The sequence below is a fragment of the Schistocerca serialis genome, unplaced genomic scaffold (genome assembly GCF_023864345.2).
Source record: "Schistocerca serialis cubense isolate TAMUIC-IGC-003099 unplaced genomic scaffold, iqSchSeri2.2 HiC_scaffold_1402, whole genome shotgun sequence".
Taxonomy (NCBI): Eukaryota; Metazoa; Arthropoda; class Insecta; order Orthoptera; family Acrididae; genus Schistocerca; species Schistocerca serialis.
The window spans coordinates 1471893-1493315 of NW_026047628.1; the positions used below are offsets into that span (position 1 = coordinate 1471893).

Sequence of the window (21423 nt, forward strand, 5' to 3'; positions counted from 1 at the left end):
CGCGTTCTCCGTCCGTGGGGACACACCCCCAACACAGCCTGGAATCTCTATAAGTGGCTCCTCGACTAAACACACGGCTTTCTAAAATGAAGGTAGAGATGGCAGACGGCTGGAACCATTTAATGCGTAGCGGTACAACGGTAAGGACTGTAGAACACATAAGAGAAAGTTAAAAAATGTTACATAGTTAATGGGGTGTGATTGCATTCGGCCACACGGACAACATCTAAGAGGTAATCCGTTTCAGTTCTTCGTTTACAACACCATCCTGTTCCCTCAAACTGCCGACGCCATCAGCAAAAGTTGTCGCTGTCCGAAAGGTACCTCATTCAACGGCTGCGGGTCCTGTGCGTTCAGTGGCTCAGTGAAGACACAGATAAGAGTTGATTGTCAAAATTACAAATGTATACGTTTAAACAGTCATTCGTCGATTGTTTCTCATATGAAATCATTTTATCTGCATTTTCAAAGTGTTTTTATGGTACGAAAAACTTTCAAGTCGTTTCAATAGCACACATACAGTGTGACAATTATTGAACGCTCAAACTGCATCGTTGACGGCGGGGCATGATGGGAATTAGTATGTGTATGCATGGTTTGATTTAGAGACGACGCCCACTTTCATTTGGACGGGTTCCCCAATAAGCGAAATTGGCCCATCTGGGGTACAGAGAATCCGCATTTCGCAATCGAGAAGCCTCTTTACTCATAACGGGTGGCTGTGTTGTGAGCAGTGTCCAGTCACGGAATAATCGGTGACTACCTAATGTTACGTGAAGGTTTTGGAGCATAGTTTCATCCCCACTATCGAAAGTGATCCTGATTTCGACAAGATGTGGGTCGTGCAAGACGGAGCTCCACCCCATCGAAGCGGGACAGTGTTTGGCATCCTGAAGGAGCACTTTGGGGTCCGCATTATGGCTCTGGGGTACCCAGAGGCCTCTGGAACGGGCCATGTTCTCCATATCTGAACACATGCGACTCCTTTTTGTTGGGCTATACTAAAGACAAAGTGTACAGCAACAACCCCAAAACCATTGCTGAGCTGGAAACAGCCATTCAGCAGGTCACCGATAGCACCGATGTGCAGACGCTTCAGCATCTGATGCAGAATTTCGCTATTCGTCTGAGCCACATCATCGCCAATGGTGGCAGACATATCGAACCTGTCACATCCTAAATGCGAATATCTGTAGTGACGTTTACATGTTCAATAAAGTCTGTGCACGCCATGTTTTGTAACTAATATACGTTTTTATTCATATGGTTCGATAATTGTCACCCTATACGTGCCTAAGCGTTGCCCATGCACTGCCAAAGTTCAGTTTCTGTTCTCAACCTCCGTGAGTAAATTCATGGGTCTGCCTTCGGCAGGGAAGGGCTAAGGCAAACGTCGTTAGTACCATGTGCACTGGCGCTCGTGACAGCACCAGCTCAGATACGAGTCGGACTCTGACGGAAATGTACGAAGTAATCCGAAGGGAAAGGCTGCAACCCACAGATAAAGCAGTTAGCAAGTGCGCCTTCATCGTAATGGAGTGATTTTCCTGCGATCGCGAAACAGTGTATTCAGGTATTAACGGCGCCTCAGTGTACATATGTATATTCGTCTGTTCTTGAAGTTTGTTTTCAAATAAGAATGAAGAGCATTCATTAACTTTTAGAAACAAAATTTGACAGCTGTACGCTTCGAGGACACGTGTGTCTCAGCTCGAATTAAGACAAATGCAAACAAGCCGAGGTAAGGCATTCTGCAGGTCTGTTAATGTAAGTAAATGTAAAAGGAACAGTTGGATTTCCGGCAGCATTCCTTTCAATAACCTATATTGCTCTCCGTGTTTGCTGTTGGCAGAGGCTAAGAATACAAGCTGGACATACACTGGCGTGTCAGATCCGAGCCATATCACAGAGATGGGTAAGAAGCTCTAGGAATCTATTGCACATAAGAATGCTTATTTAGATATATGAATCCTTGGAAAAATAGAAATTGAGCAACATCTTAGCTCAGCTTTCAGCCACAATACAGGCAGACACAATGGTAACGTAAGGAAAAATCGCAATTCCTTCCAAGATAATTGGTTGTGTTAATTTCTGCAGCGAGCTTGAACTAACCTGACATGTACACGAGGAAGCAATAGAATCTAACAACCCTAGAATATTCGGAGGGCTGGTTTATTTTATTTCATCTTTAGATGCAGTTGTGAAGGAGCACATGCGCTGTCTTTAAGGTACATCTAAGGATATACCAAATAACTTACTAGAGTGTAGGTTACATGTGTGTCATGAGCAAAATAACTCAGAAATAGCTAAGACAGATTTTGTGCCTGCAGTAGCAGACGAAACTTCTGAAGTAGCTTCTAACTTAATTTGGTTGTAGTATATAGTTACCTGCTATCTACTGATGATCCTGTTGAAATATTTTGGATATTTCCAAATCAACTGCGTAATGGTGCTTCCTCCTTAGCTGCTACTACTAAAAATTTACTCACCAGTGTCCAAGAACAGAAAGAAAACGTAACATCTCTGATTTATCATGGTGCCTGTGTCACACTTGACCAACAACAGGCATCCAAACACTTGTGAGAGAACAGTGTAATTTCATGTATTATGTGGATTGCTATGAACACCGAGTGAACTTAATTCTTGCCCAAGCTAGAAATCTAGCCAAACAAATAAAACTATTTGTCAGAACTATTGCAGAGGTACTAATATTCTTCTCTCATTCAAAAAGTGGCCGTTCCAGATGCAGTTGTATAACGAAGAGTCCCTTGTGATATTCCTGGCTGTGGCTGCCAGTATTTTACCTTGCTAGAAGTTGGCCTTGATTCAGCTTGATATACGTGAAGTAGCATGTGGTACAAAAGTGGAGTGAGGTACAAGCAGCAGATGGTAGCCTACAGTATGTACCAGTCCTGTGGGAGAATCCGTCAGTTGTACTGAACTTTCTTCCGATTGGTCGGCACATTTTGGCTTCAAAACTTTTCATTGTATTTAACCCAGTTTTCAGAATGACAATCTCTCATGTTTCCCCTACGAGCCTACCGTTTTTGTTTATTATATTTCACTAGTTTTGAGAAACATAAGAGTAATGGTATTACAAGTGAAGCGCTTCGGACGCCTTCAGGTCGCTTCGGCACGCCTGGGAGACGAAGTACTTCGGCTGCACTAGTCACTGTGCTACGAGTGTTCTTCAGAGCCGGACGTGTATTCTGTTTCGTATTCTATATCGGAAGTTGTCTGAAAAGTTACCGTACTATTACCATCATTGTCGGTACTACAGCTCTGGCCCTCTGTAGATACAGAGACTAACCTGGGGTAGTGGCATCCAAAAAGAAGAAAAAAAAATCGAGTTCGAGATGACAGCATAGCAGCCTCCGCCAAAGAAAATCTGACGACTGACGAGCTGTCTTCTGCGCTGGCGACCCAACTTTAGAAGACGACAGGCTGGTGGAAAGAACGAAAAATGGCTCTGAGCACTATGGGACTTAACTTCTGAGGTCATCAGTCCCCTAGAACTTAGAACTACTTAAACCTGACTAACCTAAGGACATCACACACATCCATGCCCGAGGCACGATTCGAACCTGCGACCGGAGCGGTCTCGCGGTTCCAGACTGTAGTGCCTAGAACCGCTCGGCCACTCCGGCCGTCGGAGGAAAGAACGGCTAGGGACTCTTATTCAATCTCTACACATCTCTCCAGCTTGCAGATCTGACTTCCAATACGACAACATACAATTTTTATACATTGCATCCCTTGCCGGGAAACTGTATTTAAAGAAGAGGCTACTATCCATTAACGAGAAGTGTGAACCGGCTGAGATGTGAAAATCTTAGTGAGAACAGTGAACTGTAATGATTATCATAGAACGCCCAAACTAATAGTGTAGGAACAGTGAAAAAGATGAAAAGCGACACTGTGTGAACTGTGAAATTATATCTTGTTTGAACTCTTGTAAGTTTCTTTGAACTGTTACAAAACAAAATCGATAAATGCCGCTAATTAACCAGCGTCACACACTTGAAAGTGAAAACGCGGAATCGCAAATCGAAGTGTAAAGTCATAAGTCCGTACGCTGTCCAAACGGATTACGTTTTATTTCACCACTACGAGAATCAGCGCTTCGGGGATCAGTTAGCAGAGCAGCGTACAGCAGGCGAGGCGAATGACTCGGAAGCAATCCCTGTGGCCTCCATCAGCTGCCGTCCAGCGTCAGAGACCGGCGAACGGCAAGGATAGCCGTCTGTGGTCGACTACGGCAACCAAAGACACCCAACGTGACAATGACAATGTGGCGAGCAACAGCATTGCGCCGGAGAAGAAGGTAGCGTGTATGCTAATCACATTACATCTAGCGAGAGGAAGCTAGTATTAACAACCATAGGGATTTTTGAGAATAATGTTAAATGATTTCGTAATCATTTCCTTAATAACAAAATGTCGGGGAAAGCAAAATGCAGTACAATCTTAGAAGTAGAGAGGCAGTGCAGCATCAGGGTAATGAAATCGAAGAGGCAAGCCAATTACAGGGCATGCCAAATGAAATTAGTAATATAGGTAAAGAGGAAAGTATACGAAATCGTACGGATGGTAGCTATTTACCAGAATCATCTCATGTAGAAACAGAAGTTTTCTAAGAAAACACAATTACAGGTAGTAGCAATAGTGGAATTAGAGAGGTGGATTCTGATGTGGATGACATGAATGTTGATACTTAGTTAAGTAAGGTGAATGGTGATATGAGAGGTGATGACTCTGACACCATCATTGCTAATGAATCAACAAGTAGATTATGTTATGGAACAGCATCAGCTGATACATTGCCTACACAAGATAATAATAAAAGTCTGGCTGAAATGTTAAAAGAGTTAGTATCTGGACAAAAAGAAATAATAAAGGATTCAAATGAATTAAAGGAAGGGCAAAATTACTTGCTGATCAAATATAAGCAAGAAACAAGGACTCAGCAGAAATTAATAGTAAGTTTAAATACTTTGAGACCAGAGTTGATTCTCATGAAACTAGAATAGGGACTTGTGAAAAAAAATGGAGCATGAGAGTAAAGAATGGGGTCAAAATTAGATAAGTGTAAGCAAGAGGTTAATCATAACCTGATGATGAAGCAGCGAAAATAAATTGTCTCATACAAGCTCAATTGTATTGCCAGTTAGGGATGAAGTCATTAAATTAAGTAATGATCAGTGTAAAACAAACCAAATTTAGCAAAGATACCCACGTAAGGCAAAACAAACAGGCCAGAGACTTAAAGGACGGAAATGCCGTCCTTAGCCGTAAAGTATCACGAATATAATTTGTTTGTAATGGCAATACAAATATGATTCAGGGTCGTTTGACAGAAACGGAACAGAAGGTAGAAAACATACCTCAACTAAGAGAGATGAGTAAAAACATACGTGATGTGGAAGTTGCGTTAAAACAGAAACTCGAAACGTGGACTGAATGAAAAAAATCTAAGTGTGTTGTTCATATTAAAGAAGTAGTCAGTAATGCCAATGCTTACAAATTGCATGACTTTTCTAGTAAAGATACTATACGTCCTGTCGCTTTCATTCGTCAGTTTGAGGGCATCATAGCTGACAACATGACAGAACAGCAGGAAATCCAATTCGTGGACAATAGGCTAGAAGGAGAAGCAAAATTATGGGGTACAGAGGTCAGTAAAACATGTAAAATATATAAAAGATTTGTTCAAGCATTCTTGAATCAATACCGGTCTTGAAACACACAAAACAGACCGAGGGAGGAAGTAGTTATCAACAGGTTTGATAATGAAAATGCCATTATACCACAAATGGATAGGAGTGAGGTACTAGAAGGTCCTGAACCGAAGTTTAGTGGCTTCAAGATATCAATAAACATAGACATGACAGCCACTTTCTGTGAGAGGCCGCCAGCAAAAAATGATCAAAGGTATACTGCATTCTTCTATGAGAGACGAAGCTCTGAGTTCAGTTCTAAAAAGCATCTTATGGGGGTAGATCACGTGTTTGAATTTGAGAGAGTTGTGAATGAAGCGCCACAACAATTATTAGAGGAAATGTCAATCAGCGAAATGAAAATATATTACGAATAGTAACCTCAGGGGCAATAGCACTCTTTGCATTGCTAGGTATCTGACGCCTACCAGGTACCCAAGTTAACTAAGAGTTTACTTTCTTTCTTTTCACGCTATTAGTTCTTCCTTCTTCATCATTCTAAACTAATATCGGCCATCTATCCTTCCTCTATATTCAAAAGATAAAAAAAGGCAAAAAGGGATCAATTGAAGCAAAAGACGTACTAATCGAATAGTTAAGCATTCAACCATAGACTATACTTATGTATCACAAAAGATAACAGGCAGCATAAAGTCTGCAAAACAAGTACAGACCCAGGCTGTAAGACCTAAAAACATCATCCATACAGGCAGAAGAACACCCTACAAACTGCGTACAGAAACTTTTCATACATTTTATGAAACACAAAGGAATTACATATGCCTCTATACAGAGAAAACAATCTCCTATACTTCTTCCTTTAGCTAGCTTGCAGCTGTTGCAGAGGAAGAGAACTGCGCCAAACCAAGTAAGTGGATACAATTAGAACAAACAAAGTGATTACAAGCAGTGATGAGGTTTCCGCTGTAAAATATATATATATATATATATATATATATATATATATGGGCTAGGATGAGTCGAGCCACAGTTAAAATGAAAGAGTTTAGGATCGACCAGACAAGTCGGCCACACATTTAGGTATTAGTAGGCTAGGTATTTCCGCCGAAGCATTATTATTAATTGTATCATGACACAGAAATGGTACCTTCACAGCTAACATGAGTCTCATATAGGACACAGACAATAATAAGTACTGAGGTACAAATGCATACAGCACATGAGAAATGTTTCTATAGTTTTTACATGTTTGAGCAGCAAAGTCCATAATAAACTACGAGCAAATTAAAGTAACAGGATTTGCTTCGCTATTTTTTATGTTATCACGATATATAGTATCTTCAGTTCTCTCAAAAGACCTGTGAATCTTGTTTGAATGCCTAATTAAGTTATCGAATGAAATGAAAATAAAACCTGAAGTGTAAAATGAGAGCTATTCTCAAATCATTTCCATTTTCAAGATAGTGGTGCGCCGTGGGCCGGTATAAACTTGAGTGCTGACTGGGATGAGTCACGCCTGATGCGTAATGGCAGTATACGGGTATTAACAGGTGGTGCGAGAGTGCACTGACCAATGAGTCAAGGTTAGGAACACCAGCCACACGAGGAAACAATTCAAATGAAAGCCCTGTAGTCAGCACAGCAGTAACAGAGAATTTGTAAATAGTATTGTATTACTTCAAAGCAACATTGTGTATACTGTAAAACTGTGTAACATATATGTATGAATTTTATACAGGACACTTACATGATGCTGAGTATTTATGAATTATGTGATAGTAAACGATATATATAGAAGACCTAGTACTGGCAAAAGTAAAAAAAAAGTGTCGGTATTATTAGGTGAAAGCGGATACCACTGAACCCATATTAGATAAAGTAAAAAATAAAAATGTGAGAGTTGTCAGGTGAAAGTGGGCGTCAGTGCGCTGATATTAGATGAAAAACATGTTTTGTGTAAAGCTGGACGGCACTGCACCGATAACATGTATTGTTTATTTCCTATGATATATAGACATCAATAAGTGTAGTGAGTGTTTATAAAGAGATTTAATTGCCAAGCTGCTGAATAACAAGACTACAGAAAATTTAAAGAATAGCTCTATGCTGAAGATCATAAACGATATTTTGTATTAAGAAGAAGTTCATGATGTGATGTGCGTTTAGTTAAGGTTTTTTGATTGAATTCAGATGAGAAAGTATAGCATTAGTAAGTCAATGGTTTTGGTTAATTGGGATGATATTTTAGCAACAACAATTTCATAGTTTTTGTTTAACGTATTTCCATGAATGAGAGAGTAGGAGAGCTACTAAGAGATTGGAAGCTTCAATTTTTTTTTTAATTTGGGGCAAAATTTTCTCATTTCCAAACTTGTCAGTTGTCTTCGAGAACAGGCCAATTTTGGAAATAAAAGAAGGAAGGGGATGTGTAACATTCCTAGTCGACAAACCCAGCGTTGTCTAGTTATTCATTTTTCCAATTTTCTATCAGAAATAAATCCATTTTTATAATATGTATGAACGTCCCACGCGAGGACATCTAGTACAGACAATTACAAAAGCGCACCAGTTATCCCGTTTCAATAAAGCAAGCAACAGAATCATTTGAAAATGAAATTTTGAAAATTAGAGACAATGTTGTTGATATCATAATCGAGGAAGAACCAAATGTAGCAAAAAGAAAATGCGAGGAGATGTGTATAATAAGGAATGTAGCGGAGGAGAAGCACGATATGTGACGTACAAATTCAGAACGGCAGTCAGAGATTTGAATGCTCGAACTACTTATTGGCCTCTAATTTACTTCTTCCTTTCACTGAAAAATAATTTTCCCGAAAGAATTATTTCTGTTGTTGTGCAGTCCTATTCATTTTTCAAATAAAGCTAACTTATAAACAGCCAACGAACTTGTCACAGATCACAGAAATTAAGCGCTATTGGGCTGCGCTAGCACTTGGATGGGTGACCACCCGGTCTTCCGAGCGCTGATGGCGAGCGTGGTGCACTCAGCCCTTGTAAGGCAAACTGAGGAGCTACTTGATACAGAAGTATCGGCTCGAGTGTCGGAAACTAACATACGGCTGGGCCAGCGGTGTGCTGACCACATGCCCCCCCCCCCTATATCCGTGTCCTGTGGGCGTTATTGGACGCGGATTGGGCTTTCATGGCCTGTTCTGGCGGAGATTAGTTTTTAAGAAATCGAATGTGTAATAGCCCTTATCAAGTTTTTTTTCTTTTTTTAAATAACCTGCAACAACCTTTTGGAGACGTCATGAAATTGCTTAAATTAGCAGCTACTATCCCAATGACAACGTGTGAAGTAGAGAGATGTTTCCCCGGTCTGTCGCAGATCTAAGCGTTTGTTAGGAGTACCACGGGTGAAGATAGGCTGTCTGCTTCTGCTGTGCTTTCTGTGGGAAGTGAAATTATTCACAGGCTTCAAGATTTCAAGAGGAGAGTCATAGATCCACCACGAAAAAGGAAAGGAGAATGGATTTTCTCTATAAATATACCGCTACTGTCAATTGAACGCTACTAACGTAGTCACCCACATTTTCCGGAAACTTTAGAGGTACACAAATATTTTAAATAATTTAGAAAATTAAATTATTGGGAAAGGTAAATTGCACAACGCAGTAAAACTAGAGAACCCCGTACCCGACACTTTAGGCATCAGCCGCCACTGGCTCTTCTGTCACTAACCACACGTTCTCTGCACCATGCTGGCAAAATGACGATTGTTAATTTCTGGCACGCAGAATGCCGTCCGCCATTGTCTCTTATCAGACGGAACATTCCACTTACCGCATCATCTCACGTGCACCGGACTGCGATTCACTGTGCTTGCGCAACGATCGATAATTTGTACTTACTGTCTCGGTCTCTGTCATTCTTATCGATGTATCACTAAGCATTGAATAGTTAGAGCACTCTCTCAGGCTCTACGTTAATTTTGAGTTGTTCTGTACTGTCATGTCTGAATCCCCAAAATTATTTAGTGTTTGATCCATCTTCAGAAACTGAAGTTGTGTGTATCGAAATAATCGGCAGCAAGCTGTGTAAAAGAAATTTAATTCCTTAACTGGTTTCAGGCACTTAGAGCCGTTCATCAAAAGGTTACAACTACCGCATTATTTGCGAGCGTCAACGATAACATGCACGCAACATGTTGCTGTGTTCATGTGGTTCATCCTGCCTGTACAAAAATGGCCACACAATGACGTCAGCAATAGGCTGCTTGTATCTTGTTGTTGATGTTCGAAAAAAAATAATGTGATAGTTATAACATTTTGTTGAAGAGCTCTAAGCGCCTGAAACCAGTTAAGAAATTTAATTTATTTCACGCAACTTGCTGCTGACTATTCCGATGTCTGCATAATTATAGAAAACATGATTAAAGAAAATTCTTGATTATGACAAGGTACGTCACAACCTCTGCACGATCATGCTTTGTTAATACAGAACCTATTGTTTACATTAGGGAACCTTCCATTTCCAGCTTTTCCGAAATATCTGGAAAACGTTTTGGACTCAGTTAAGGGATGTAAATGGTTAATTTACGGCCTTCGCCGATCGTACTTCACGATATCTCCTCGCTCGCGAAATGATGGACAAAGTACAGTGACCTAAGATGTTAGGTTGAACATGAAGTGCAATGTGCCCGTAATAAACATAGTCATTGACACAGTTAGACTGAAAACGTATGGTCTTCCTTCACAGCAGCATGTGGAAGCTAAGCCGAGTCTCAAGTCATGCGAATGCGCACTGCACGAAAAATTACTTACACGTATGTTGGCAGTGTTGCCACCATAGTTGATATTCACCCCGACTACCCCTCATTCTCCAGCGTCTGCCTTGATCATTCGAGTTGTTGATGTGACTGCAGAGACAGTCCAGCACCGAGGTCCCATTAGCCAAGAACAGAGCCAGCAGCGAAGGAACTACGGCCGTTGCATTCATCGTCTTCTGCTGGTAGCTCGCAGCAAACACAAGCTGTGCGCATCGCTGGGAGCGCAGCCACAATATAACGGCGAGCGCAGCGGAAGTCTACCGCAGGATGACTGAACCACAGGAAATGCGACGTCGCTCGTCCGGACCACAGCCACGATCGTGTGTGGCGCGAGAGTGACCAGCTGCCGGCACACAGTCTTCACACAAAAGTAGTCGCGCGTCTGCCACACGCTCCTAGGGTGACAGCGAGTTCCGACAATAGACTTGTGGGGGACAGCTACAATACTGGTTTGCTATTCCGACGCAAAAACCGCCACTCCTGCCGTTGTTTACAACTGAAATGCGGACTGAGTCAGACTGTACGTAACTACCCTCGTAGAAAACGTTAATTTCTTCATAACAATGATTAATGATCAACATATTACACCGAAGAGCGAAAGAATCTGACACACGTGCCTAATACCGTGTAGGGACCCCGCGAGCCCGCAGAAGTGGAGGGAACTGACACCACGAATCCTGCAGGGCTGTCCATAAATACGTAAGAGTACGTGCCGATGGAGATCTCTTCTGGACAGCACGTTGCAAGGCATCCTAGATACGCTCAAGAACCTACATGTCTGGAGAGTTTGGTGCCCAGCGGAAGTGTTTAGACGCAGAACAGTGTTCCTGGAGCCAATCTGTAACAATTCTGGGAGCGAGGGATGTCGCATTGTCCTGCTGGAATTGGCAAAGTACGTCGGAATGCACAACGGACATGAACAGATGAAGGTGATCAGACAGGATGCTTACGCACGTGTCACCTGCCAGACTCCTATCTAGATGTATCAGGGGTACCATATCACTCCAGCTGTACACGACCCACACCATTATAGAGCGTCCACAAGCTTCAACAGTCCTCTGCTTAAGTATAGGGTCCATGCATTCATGACGTCCTCTCCATACTCGTACACGTCCATCCGCTTGAGACAATTTGAAAGGAGACTAGCGCGACGAGGCAACATGTTTCCAGTCACCAACACTCAATGTTGACAGGCCCAAGCTATGAGTAAAGCTTTGTGTCGCGCAGTCATCAATGGCACACGAGTGGGCCTTCGGCTTCGAAAGTCCGTATCGATGATGTTTTGTTTAATGTTTTGCACGCTGACACATGTTGCTGGCCCATCAGTGAAATCTGCAGCAATTTGCGGAAGGATTGCACTTCTGTCACGTTGGACGATTCTCTTCAGTCGTCGTTGGTCCCGTTCTTGCAGGATCTTTTTCCGGCTACAGCGACGTCGGAGATTTGATGTTTTACCGGATTCCTCATATTCACAGTGCACTCGTGAAATCGTCGTACGACAAAATCCCCACGTCACCGCTACCTCGGAGATGCTGCGTCCCATCGCTCGTGCGCCGACCTTAGCACAACGTTCAAGCTCACTTCAATGTAGGTAACCTGCCATTGTGGCAGCAGTAACCGATCTAACAACTGCGCCAGACACTTGTTGTCTTGTATAGGCCGCAGTCCCGTATTCTGCTTGTTTAAATGTCTCTGTATTTGAATACGCATGCCTATACTAATTTCTTTTGCGCTTGAGTGTATATGCTGGTAGGAAAATTAATTCACTGCTCTGACGTAGATGTGAAGAGCAGTATAAGTTAGCTGTTTCTTTTCAAGTTAGTAATGACGAGTGATGGACATCTTATACAATTATGATACATCATAAAGACAAGAAAAGAATTCGTCTTTTGCAAATGAGTCATTTATTTATGTTGTTGTTGTGGTCTTCAGTCCTGAGACTGGTTTGATGCAGCTCTCCATGCTACTCTATCCTGTGCAAGCTTTTTCATCTCCCAGTACCTACTGCAACCTACATCCTTCAGAATCTGCTTAGTGTATTCATCTCTTGGTCTCCCTCTGCGATTTTTACCCTCCACACTGCCCTCCAATACTAAATTGGTGATCCCTTGATGCCTCAGAACATGTCCTACCAACCGATCCCTTCTTCTGGTCAAGTTGTGCCACAAACTTCTCTTCTCCCCAATCCTATTCAATACTTCCTCATTAGTTATGTGATCTACCCATCTAATCTTCAGCATTCTTCTGTAGCACCACATTTCGAAAGCTTCTATTCTCTTCTTGTCCAAACTATTTATCGTCCATGTTTCACTTCCATACATGGCTACACTCCATACAAATACTTTCAGAAATGACTTCCTGACACTTAAATCTATACTCGATGTTAACAAATTTCTCTTCTTCAGAAACGCTTTCCTTGCCATTGCCAGCCTACATTTTATATCCTCTCTACTTCGACCATCATCAGTTATTTTGCTCCCCAAATAGCAAAACTCCTTTACTACTTTAAGTGCCTCATTTCCTAATCTGATTCCCTCAGCATCACCCGACTTGATTAGACTACATTCCATTATCCTTGTTTTGCTTTTGTTGATGTTCATCTTATATCCTCCTTTGAAGACACTGTCCATTCCATTCAACTGCTCTTCCAAGTCCTTTGCTGTCTCTGACAGAATTACAATGTCATCGGCGAACCTCAAAGATTTTATTTCTTCTCCATGAATTTTAATACCTACTCCGAATTTTTCTTTTGTTTCCTTTACTGCTTGCTCAATATACAGATTGAACAACATCGGGGAGAGGCTACAACCCTGTCTTACTCCCTTCCCAACCACTGCTTCCCTTTCATGTCCCTCGACTCTTATAACTGCCATCTGGTTTCTGTACAAATTGTAAATAGCCTTTCGCTCCCTGTATTTTACCCCTGCCACCTTTAGAATTTGAAAGAGAGCACTCCAGTCAACATTGTCAAAAGCTTTCTCTAAGTCTACAAATGCTAGAAACGTAGGTTTGCCTTTCCTTAATCTTTCTTCTAAGATAAGTCGTAAGGTCAGTATTGCCTCACGTGTTCCAGTGTTTCTACGGAATCCAAACTGATCTTCCCCGAGATTGGCTTCTACTAGTTTTTCCATTCGTCTGTAAAGAATTCGTGTTAGTATTTTGCAGCTGTGACTTATTAAGCTGATAGTTCGGTAATTTTCACATCTGTCAACACCTGCTTTCTTTGGGATTGGAATTATTATATTCTTCTTGAAGTCTGAGGGTATTTCGCCTGTTTCATACATCTTGCTCACCAGATGGTAGAGTTTTGTCAGGACTGGCTCTCCCACGGCCGTCAGTAGTTCCAATGGAATATTGTCTACTCCGGGGGCCTTGTTTCGACTCAGGTCTTTCAGTGCTCTGTCAAACTCTTCACGCAGTATCATATCTCCCATTTCATCTTCATCTACATCCTCTTCCATTTCCATAATATTGTCCTCAAGTACATCGCCCTTGTATAGACCCTCTATATACTCCTTCCACCTTTCTGCTTTCCCTTCTTTGCTTAGAACTGGGTTTCCATCTGAGCTCTTGATATTCATACAAGTCGTTCTCTTATCTCCAAAGGTCTCTTTAATTTTCCTGTAGGCGGTATCTATCTTACCCCTAGTGAGATAAGCCTCTACATCCTTACATTTGTCCTCTAGCCATCCCTGCTTAGCCATTTTGCACTTCCTGTCGATCTCATTTTTCAGACGTTTGTATTCCTTTTTGCCTGTTTCACTTACTGCATTTTTATATTTTCTCCTTTCATCAATTAAATTCAATATTTCTTCTGTTACCCAAGGATTTCTACTAGCCCTAGTCTTTTTACCTACTTGATCCTCTGCTGCCTTCACTACTTCATCCCTCAAAGCTACCCATTCTTCTTCTGCTGTATTTATTTCCCCCATTCCAGTCAATTGCTCCCTTATGCTCTCCCTGAATCTCTGTACAACCTCTGGTTCTTTTAGTTTATCCAGGTCCCATCTCCTTAAATTCCCACCTTTTTGCAGTTTCTTCAGTTTTAATCTACAGGTCATAACCAATAGATTGTGGTCAGAGTCCACATCTGCTCCTGGAAATGTCTTACAATTTAAAACCTGGTTCCTAAATCTCTGTCTTACCATTATATAATCTATCTGATACCTTTTAGTATCTCCAGGGTTCTTCCATGTATACAACCTTCTTTCATGATTCTTAAACCAAGTGTTAGTTATGATTATGTTGTGCTCTGTGCAAAATTCGACCAGGCGGCTTCCTCTTTCATTTCTGTCCCCCAATCCATATTCACCTACTACGTTTCCTTCTCTCCCTTTTCCTACACTCGAATTCCAGTCACCTATGACTATTAAATTTTCGTCTCCCTTCACAATCTGAATAATTTCTTTTATTTCATCATACATTTCTTCAATTTCTTCGTCATCTGCAGAGCTAGTTGGCATATAAACTTGTACTACTGTAGTAGGCGTGGGCTTCGTATCTATCTTGGCCACAATAATGCGATCACTATGCTGTTTGTAGTAGCTTGCCCGCATTCCTATTTTCCTATTCATTATTAAACCTACTCCTGCATTACCCCTATTTGATTTTGTGTTTATAACCCTGTAGTCACCTGACCAGAAGTCTTGTTCCTCCTGCCACCGAACTTCACTAATTCCCACTATATCTAACTTCAACCTATCCATTTCCCTTTTTAAATTTTCTAACCTACCTGCCCGATTAAGGGATCTGACATTCCACGCTCCGATCCGTAGAACGCCAGTTTTCTTTCTCCTGATAACGACATCCTCTTGAGTAGTCCCCGCCCGGAGATCCGAATGGGGGACTATTTTACCTCCGGAATATTTTACCCAAGAGGACGCCATCATCATGTAATCATACAGTAAAGCTGCATGCCCTCGGGAAAAATTACGGCTGTAGTTTCCCCTTGCTTTCAGCCGTTCGCAGTACCAGCACAGCAAGGCCGTTTTGGTTATTGTTACAAGGCCAGATCAGTCAATCATCCAGACTGTTGCCCTTGCAACTACTGAAAAGGCTGCTGCCCCTCTTCAGGAACCACACGTTTGTCTGGCCTCTCAACAGATACCCCTCCGTTGTGGTTGCACCTACGGTACGGCTATCTGTATCGCTGAGGCACGCAAGCCTCCCCACCAACGGCAAGGTCCATGGTTCATGGGGGGAGGCATTTATTTATGTGTACCAAATATTTTTCGGCTATTCATGGTAGGCATCGTCTGCCACCTGTAACAGATAAGAAAACCATTTAACTATACATATTTCAGTAAGAGGTCTGTACTGATTCTTGGGGCCTAGTTTCAGTTATCTAGTTATTTACAACTTCATGGTTGTGTTCATTACACCTAAATTTGTTTTTTTGCCCTTTTTATGTATTCATGTGTTGTCCTCTGCGTACTAGATATGCAGAGCATAGGTTTTTATCAACAGTAGGTTGATTTAACTGCACATCAGCTACACAATAGAATTCTGCACATGTTCCTGCTCACTTGCTGCATGACTGACTGAGTGATCGTGGGAGCTGTAAAGGCTGAGCGTGGAACAGCGTGTTGGGATAGGGATGGAAGGAGGGAGGGAGGGCGTGTAGAGGGGACCATCTTTCTGTGTGTGCGTGTGTGTGTGTGTGTGTGTGTGTGTGTGTGTGTGTGTGTGTGTGCGCGCGCGCGCGCGTATGTGTGCGTGATTTTTTTGTGGCAAAATGTGAATTAGTTTGAATATTATCTCATGTTATTGCTTTTATGCAAATATTGTTGGTAGTGACATCACGGGCTCCACAATATGTCAAACCTCTTGTAACAAGAGACTTCTTGGTTTGTAGCGTTCCCCTGATCAGACCCAGAAACTTTCTGAATGCCAACATCGAGCACCTATTACTTGGCCTCCACAGCTTCGGAAGCACCCTAACATTTATCTGGACACTGAGCCATGTGGGCACTCCAATAAATGAACTTATTCACACATCAGAAGCAAGCACAAAGGACAAATTTGAACTCGGAGTAGCAGGCACAGCCCTGCAATTTCAGCTGCGACATCAGATTCTTGAAACCTGATGTATAGAATAGCAGACTGTCACAACCATCTACAACTTGTGCGGAATTGGAGGGTCCACCGGGCTGTAGCATACTTCTCTCCGAGCCTCTCAGAGAGAAACCATCGTAGTGTGCTCACTATGTAATGGCCACAACAGACTTACCCAACTGTTCCACATACATAAGCCAGACTGCCTCCCAGTGCAGCTGTGGTACTCATCTCATTGCCCATATTCTCAAGGAGAGTGTGCTGCTGGCTGAACCACCTTCCTATCCCAGATACTTGTGGACGATGGGACAGCTGCTAAGAAAGTCATATGTTTTCGGAGGGAAAGTGGATACGATAAAAAAACGTAGTGCGCCTCGGCATGCTGTGGCAGGGGCGGATGCAAGCAGCGCCTGTGGCTGGGAGCTATGCCTCAGGTGGCCTCAAGCCACTTTCTCCATCCGCACTACCATGAAATGTATGTAGATATTTTACCTCATTAAGTTAATTATCTCATTAACATGTCTAGCCTGCACACTCATCAGTTTTATGAGCACATTTCAGTCACAATGACTACGGTGGCCGGCCGTAGACTATCACTGAGTGGTGTTGACGTGGATACAGCTGACAGCTGTGGACCCACTTCTGCTTCCGCACCGCCGGCACCCCTCTCCGGCGACTAGCCGCAGTTTCCAGCTGCTGACTTCCATTTAACTTTTAAGTACGGGTCTTAAGCTACATTCACGTCAATTTTCATCCAGGACGACAAGGTCACAGACCCCGGAGCTGACCAGTCTCATTTTTCCGTTTCACATTATTTTACGTGAATTTTCAATGAAATGATGGACAGATAACCGACATGTTTAGTGCCTTTCAATCGATGGAAATTATCATGCATGTTTCGACCACCGACCTGCTGTAACAGGAATCGGAATTCATCCGACCAGGTGACACATTCCCGTTGACCCACGATCCAGTCCCAGTGACCCTACGCCCAATACAGTCGTAACTGACGACGCCACTGGTTGAACACAGGCCCCAGGCCACAACAGTGTGTTGTTTGAAAAAGTCGACCACGTCAGTAGGCTTCCCCAAAAGTTACCCATCCCATACTTGGAGTAATGCATTTCTATTCAGTTTAGCACATTTCCCTACCACACCACATGCGCGCAATAGCACCAGTCATCCACAGTGAAGTTGTCATTACAGTTTCGGGTCGTCCGTCTAAATCTTTACATTTTAGATTAGAGGTTAATCTAGCTCGTGACCGTTGTGAATATCAACCGAAAAGGCGTTAGGTATGTCATAGTTTCCTGCGTTTTGGAAGATTATACCTCCATAATTTATGCCAACTAGTTACGGACAGGTATACTGTGTGCGTGAATTTTCTGGGAAATCTGTGGGGCTTTCTTTCACTGGTCATTGGCTACTTTTGGACAGGTACAGTGTAGACAATGTGTATCTTTCTACAATCTGTACAGGTATCGTATGTGATGACACAAAAATTTCGGTATTATCTTACTGTCGTAACATCAGTTTCCTTTTCACTCAAATTAAAAAAACAAATAGTCTAGCATCATTTTAAAGTGTAAATATCAGTGTGCCTGAAGACTACATCCTCCTTGTTTAGGGGTTTCCTTTTTGGTCCTCAGCTACTGTCCAAACCTTCCGTGTATGGCAAAGTCTCTGTTCGCTGTGAGATTTCACCTGCAATTTCTGTTCTCAGTAGTCAGTGAATTTTGCTGTGCCCTGTAGATTCAATAAATAAGTTCTTTAAACATGTGAGTTCGAGCCCTACCTTATGCAGGTAAAGATTAAAGAAAACCAAGGCTGAAATAAAAGGAGAGAAATATGTGCTACATTGATAATAAAACTAATGCAGATTTACGGGAACGACAGGAAAGCTGATGCATTCAAGATTAATACTACGAAAAAGTCTATCGGAAAGAAGGAAAGGGAAAACTCGTTTATGTATGGAGTGTCTGCTGACAGTATGAACTATACAAAATTCTAGATGAGATGATGATGAAAATGATGTTTCGTTTGTGGGGCGCTCAACTGCGAGGTTATTAGCGCCCGTAGAAATTCCCAACCTTTGCTCAGTCAAATGTGGCCACTATCATGAATGATAATGATGATGCAATGATCAGGACAAGTCGGACCCCCCCCCCCCCCCCCCCCGTCCGCGAGCGGAGAAAATCCCCAACCCGGCCGCGAATCGAACCCGGGAGCCCGTGATCCAGAGGCAGCAACGCTAGCCACTGGACCACGAGCTGCGGACACGAAATTTTAGGACAGCATCCTTACCGAAACTTCCTAGTTCACTAAAGCTGTGTGAGGCGGAGAGTAAGTCTGGTACATCTCCACCCTCTTCCTCCTCCCCCCCCTCCCCCCCCCCTTCCCGCCCGTGCCTCCCAGCCTTACATCTCTAGTGTCTTGACGACTGGCGCTAGGGAAAACTTCCTGTCGATAAAGCTCTGTATGACATCTTATATCCCTAAGTTACTAGTCCTGATCATTTCGGGAGACATATGTGGTAGAAAGTAATATGTTGTCCTATGTTTCTTGAAACGTCACCTTTAGAAATCTCAATAGCGATCATGTCCGTGATGTACAATGCATCTTATTCAACGTGTGGCACTTGAGTCTGTTGAGCATTTCTGCGAAGTTGTCCCGCCGAGTAAACAATACCGTGAAGAAATTCGCCACTCTTCTGTTAATCCTACTAGTCGAGGAGGCCATGCTAATGGACACTACTGAGGAGTCAGTCGAACGAGTAAGCTGCGTGTTTTGTGAATCAGTTACATCTTAAGACTGTGTAGTGAATCTCAGTCTGCCACCTGCTTTGCCTGATTCCTGTTTTGTGCGGTGATCAGCCTACGAGTCCGTCTTCACGGCTACTCTTGTGTACTTTCTTGTCGACACTGTTCCCAGCAATTTGCCGCCTATGGTGTAATCGAGCAGTAGTGGACTTAGCCTATTTTTACGCAGTACGCTACACTTATTCGCTAAGACAGAAAGGAATTACAAACATTGGCTGCGACTGGACATTGATTTAAATCAATGGGGAAAGTTGAAAATTTGTGCCAGACAGGTATTTGCAACCGGGTCTCCCGATCACTTGGCAGATACGCTGACCACTGCGCCATCCTGGCACAGGGGCCATCACAACTGCACGGACTACCATGGCACACCTCCCAGCAGACCCAAATTTTCAACCCATCCACACACTACCAATTCAATGTCCCTTGCCCATCGTCTTCATTACTCGCGCCATTTCGCTGATTCCCGTAACAGGCCGAGCGTGGTATGCATCCGCACTCATGAGATCATTGGGCATCCTCGACTTAATTATGAGGTATCTTTTCTTTCACACGTGTCCGGAACAACAGACACCATTTCGATCCAGCAGCTACTATGAATCAAAACACAAAGTAATTACAGACTTTCTCCATCCTCAATGTACCATCACTTAGCAGCAACTTTTTTGGTGACCATGGAGACGTGGTAGAATTACACCTGTAATAGGAAAGGAAACTGATGATTCAGGCACAGTCAGTGCACGAAGTAGGGCAGGAAGTGGTCCTTTCGAAGCCATACAGCTAGGAATGCGTTCCCATATCTTCACAAACTTCACGGCAAGTTGAAAAAGAGAGAGAGGGAGGGATAGAGATTGGCTGACATATACGTGCGCATGATAAACCCCTTCCCTCAAAACATTTTTCTCATCAGTGACATGTCATCTGTGTTACCACAGATGACATGTCACTGATCTCATTTGTACTAAGGCTGCGGTACACACGAGGTGCTTATTTGCTTCCACCCCCTGATTGGAATGCATAAATTGTAACAGACGTTCACCAACCTGCAATCTTCTACAGTCGTGGCCGCGCGGGGTAGCCGCGCGGTCTCAGGCGCCTTGCCACGGTCCGTGCGGCTCGCCCCGTCGGAGGTTTGAGTCCTCCCTCGGGCATGGGTGTGTTTGTGTGTGTCGTCCACGGCGTAAGTTAGTTTAAATTAGATTAAGTAGTTTGTAGGCTTAGGGACCGATGACGTTAGTAGTTTGGTCCCATCAGACCTTACCACAAAATTTTTCTTCAACATTCGTCGTTCCCTGCGCAGAAAACGGCATGTAGGTTGTGAATCCGTCATTTTGAGGCTGTAAGAAACTCTTAGTGAGGAACTATCGCTTAATAAACGATTAAATTTGCCATCAGTTTGTTTATACAGGACGTCACTCGCTTTTCATTAGCAGAACACGAGAAACTGCACAGTCCTTTTTAGAGTCGCAAGTGAATTTTTATTCCTCAGCAAATTACTAGACTGCATATTTCTGTAATTAGTATCACACTTTTCTCAACTATGTGTTCAAATAACCATATACTGCAAACAAAGTCTTAACTGTTACTTCGGCGGACAACACGTCTGTCCTCCGACACTGCCAAACTGGCTCTCGCGTTTACAAACTAGACACTGCAAATTAAGTCTTAAGTGACACCGAGGCGGACAACATGTCCGTCCTCCGAGACTGCCGAACGAGCTCTGATCTTACAGCCGAACCACCTCGCCCGCCGTCCAAGTTAGTCGCGATCCGAAGATCACCGACGTGCTTCGTCTGCCTTTTCGTTTTGCAGTTCTTTATTATTCACTGGCTATTAATACTTGTGAAGTAATGGAATGATAGCACGCTATTGGGAGACGCTTTGATTTGAAATTCAAATAAATACGCTGTTTAATTTTTCAAATATTAATAACAGCAGATTACCATTTTGCCGCGCAACTTCCGAATCCAGCAGTCAAATGGCTCTGAGCACTATGCGACTTAACATCTTAGGTCATCAGTCCCCTAGAACTTAGAACTACTTAAACCTAACTAACCTAAGGACATCACACACATCCATGCCC

General features: G+C 42.8%; 1 protein-coding gene across 1 annotated transcript in view; it reads right to left on the reverse strand.

The window, feature by feature from the left end:
- LOC126442747 (uncharacterized) overlaps positions 1-10649 on the reverse strand; it is a 127136-nt gene extending 116487 nt beyond the window's left edge. The window contains exon 1 of the mRNA XM_050090760.1: positions 10463-10649. Within this exon, the coding sequence (XP_049946717.1) occupies positions 10463-10637 (175 nt within the window). The 5' untranslated portion in view covers positions 10638-10649. The remainder of the gene's footprint in view (positions 1-10462) is intronic.
- Between the last annotated feature and the right edge of the window lie 10774 nt (positions 10650-21423).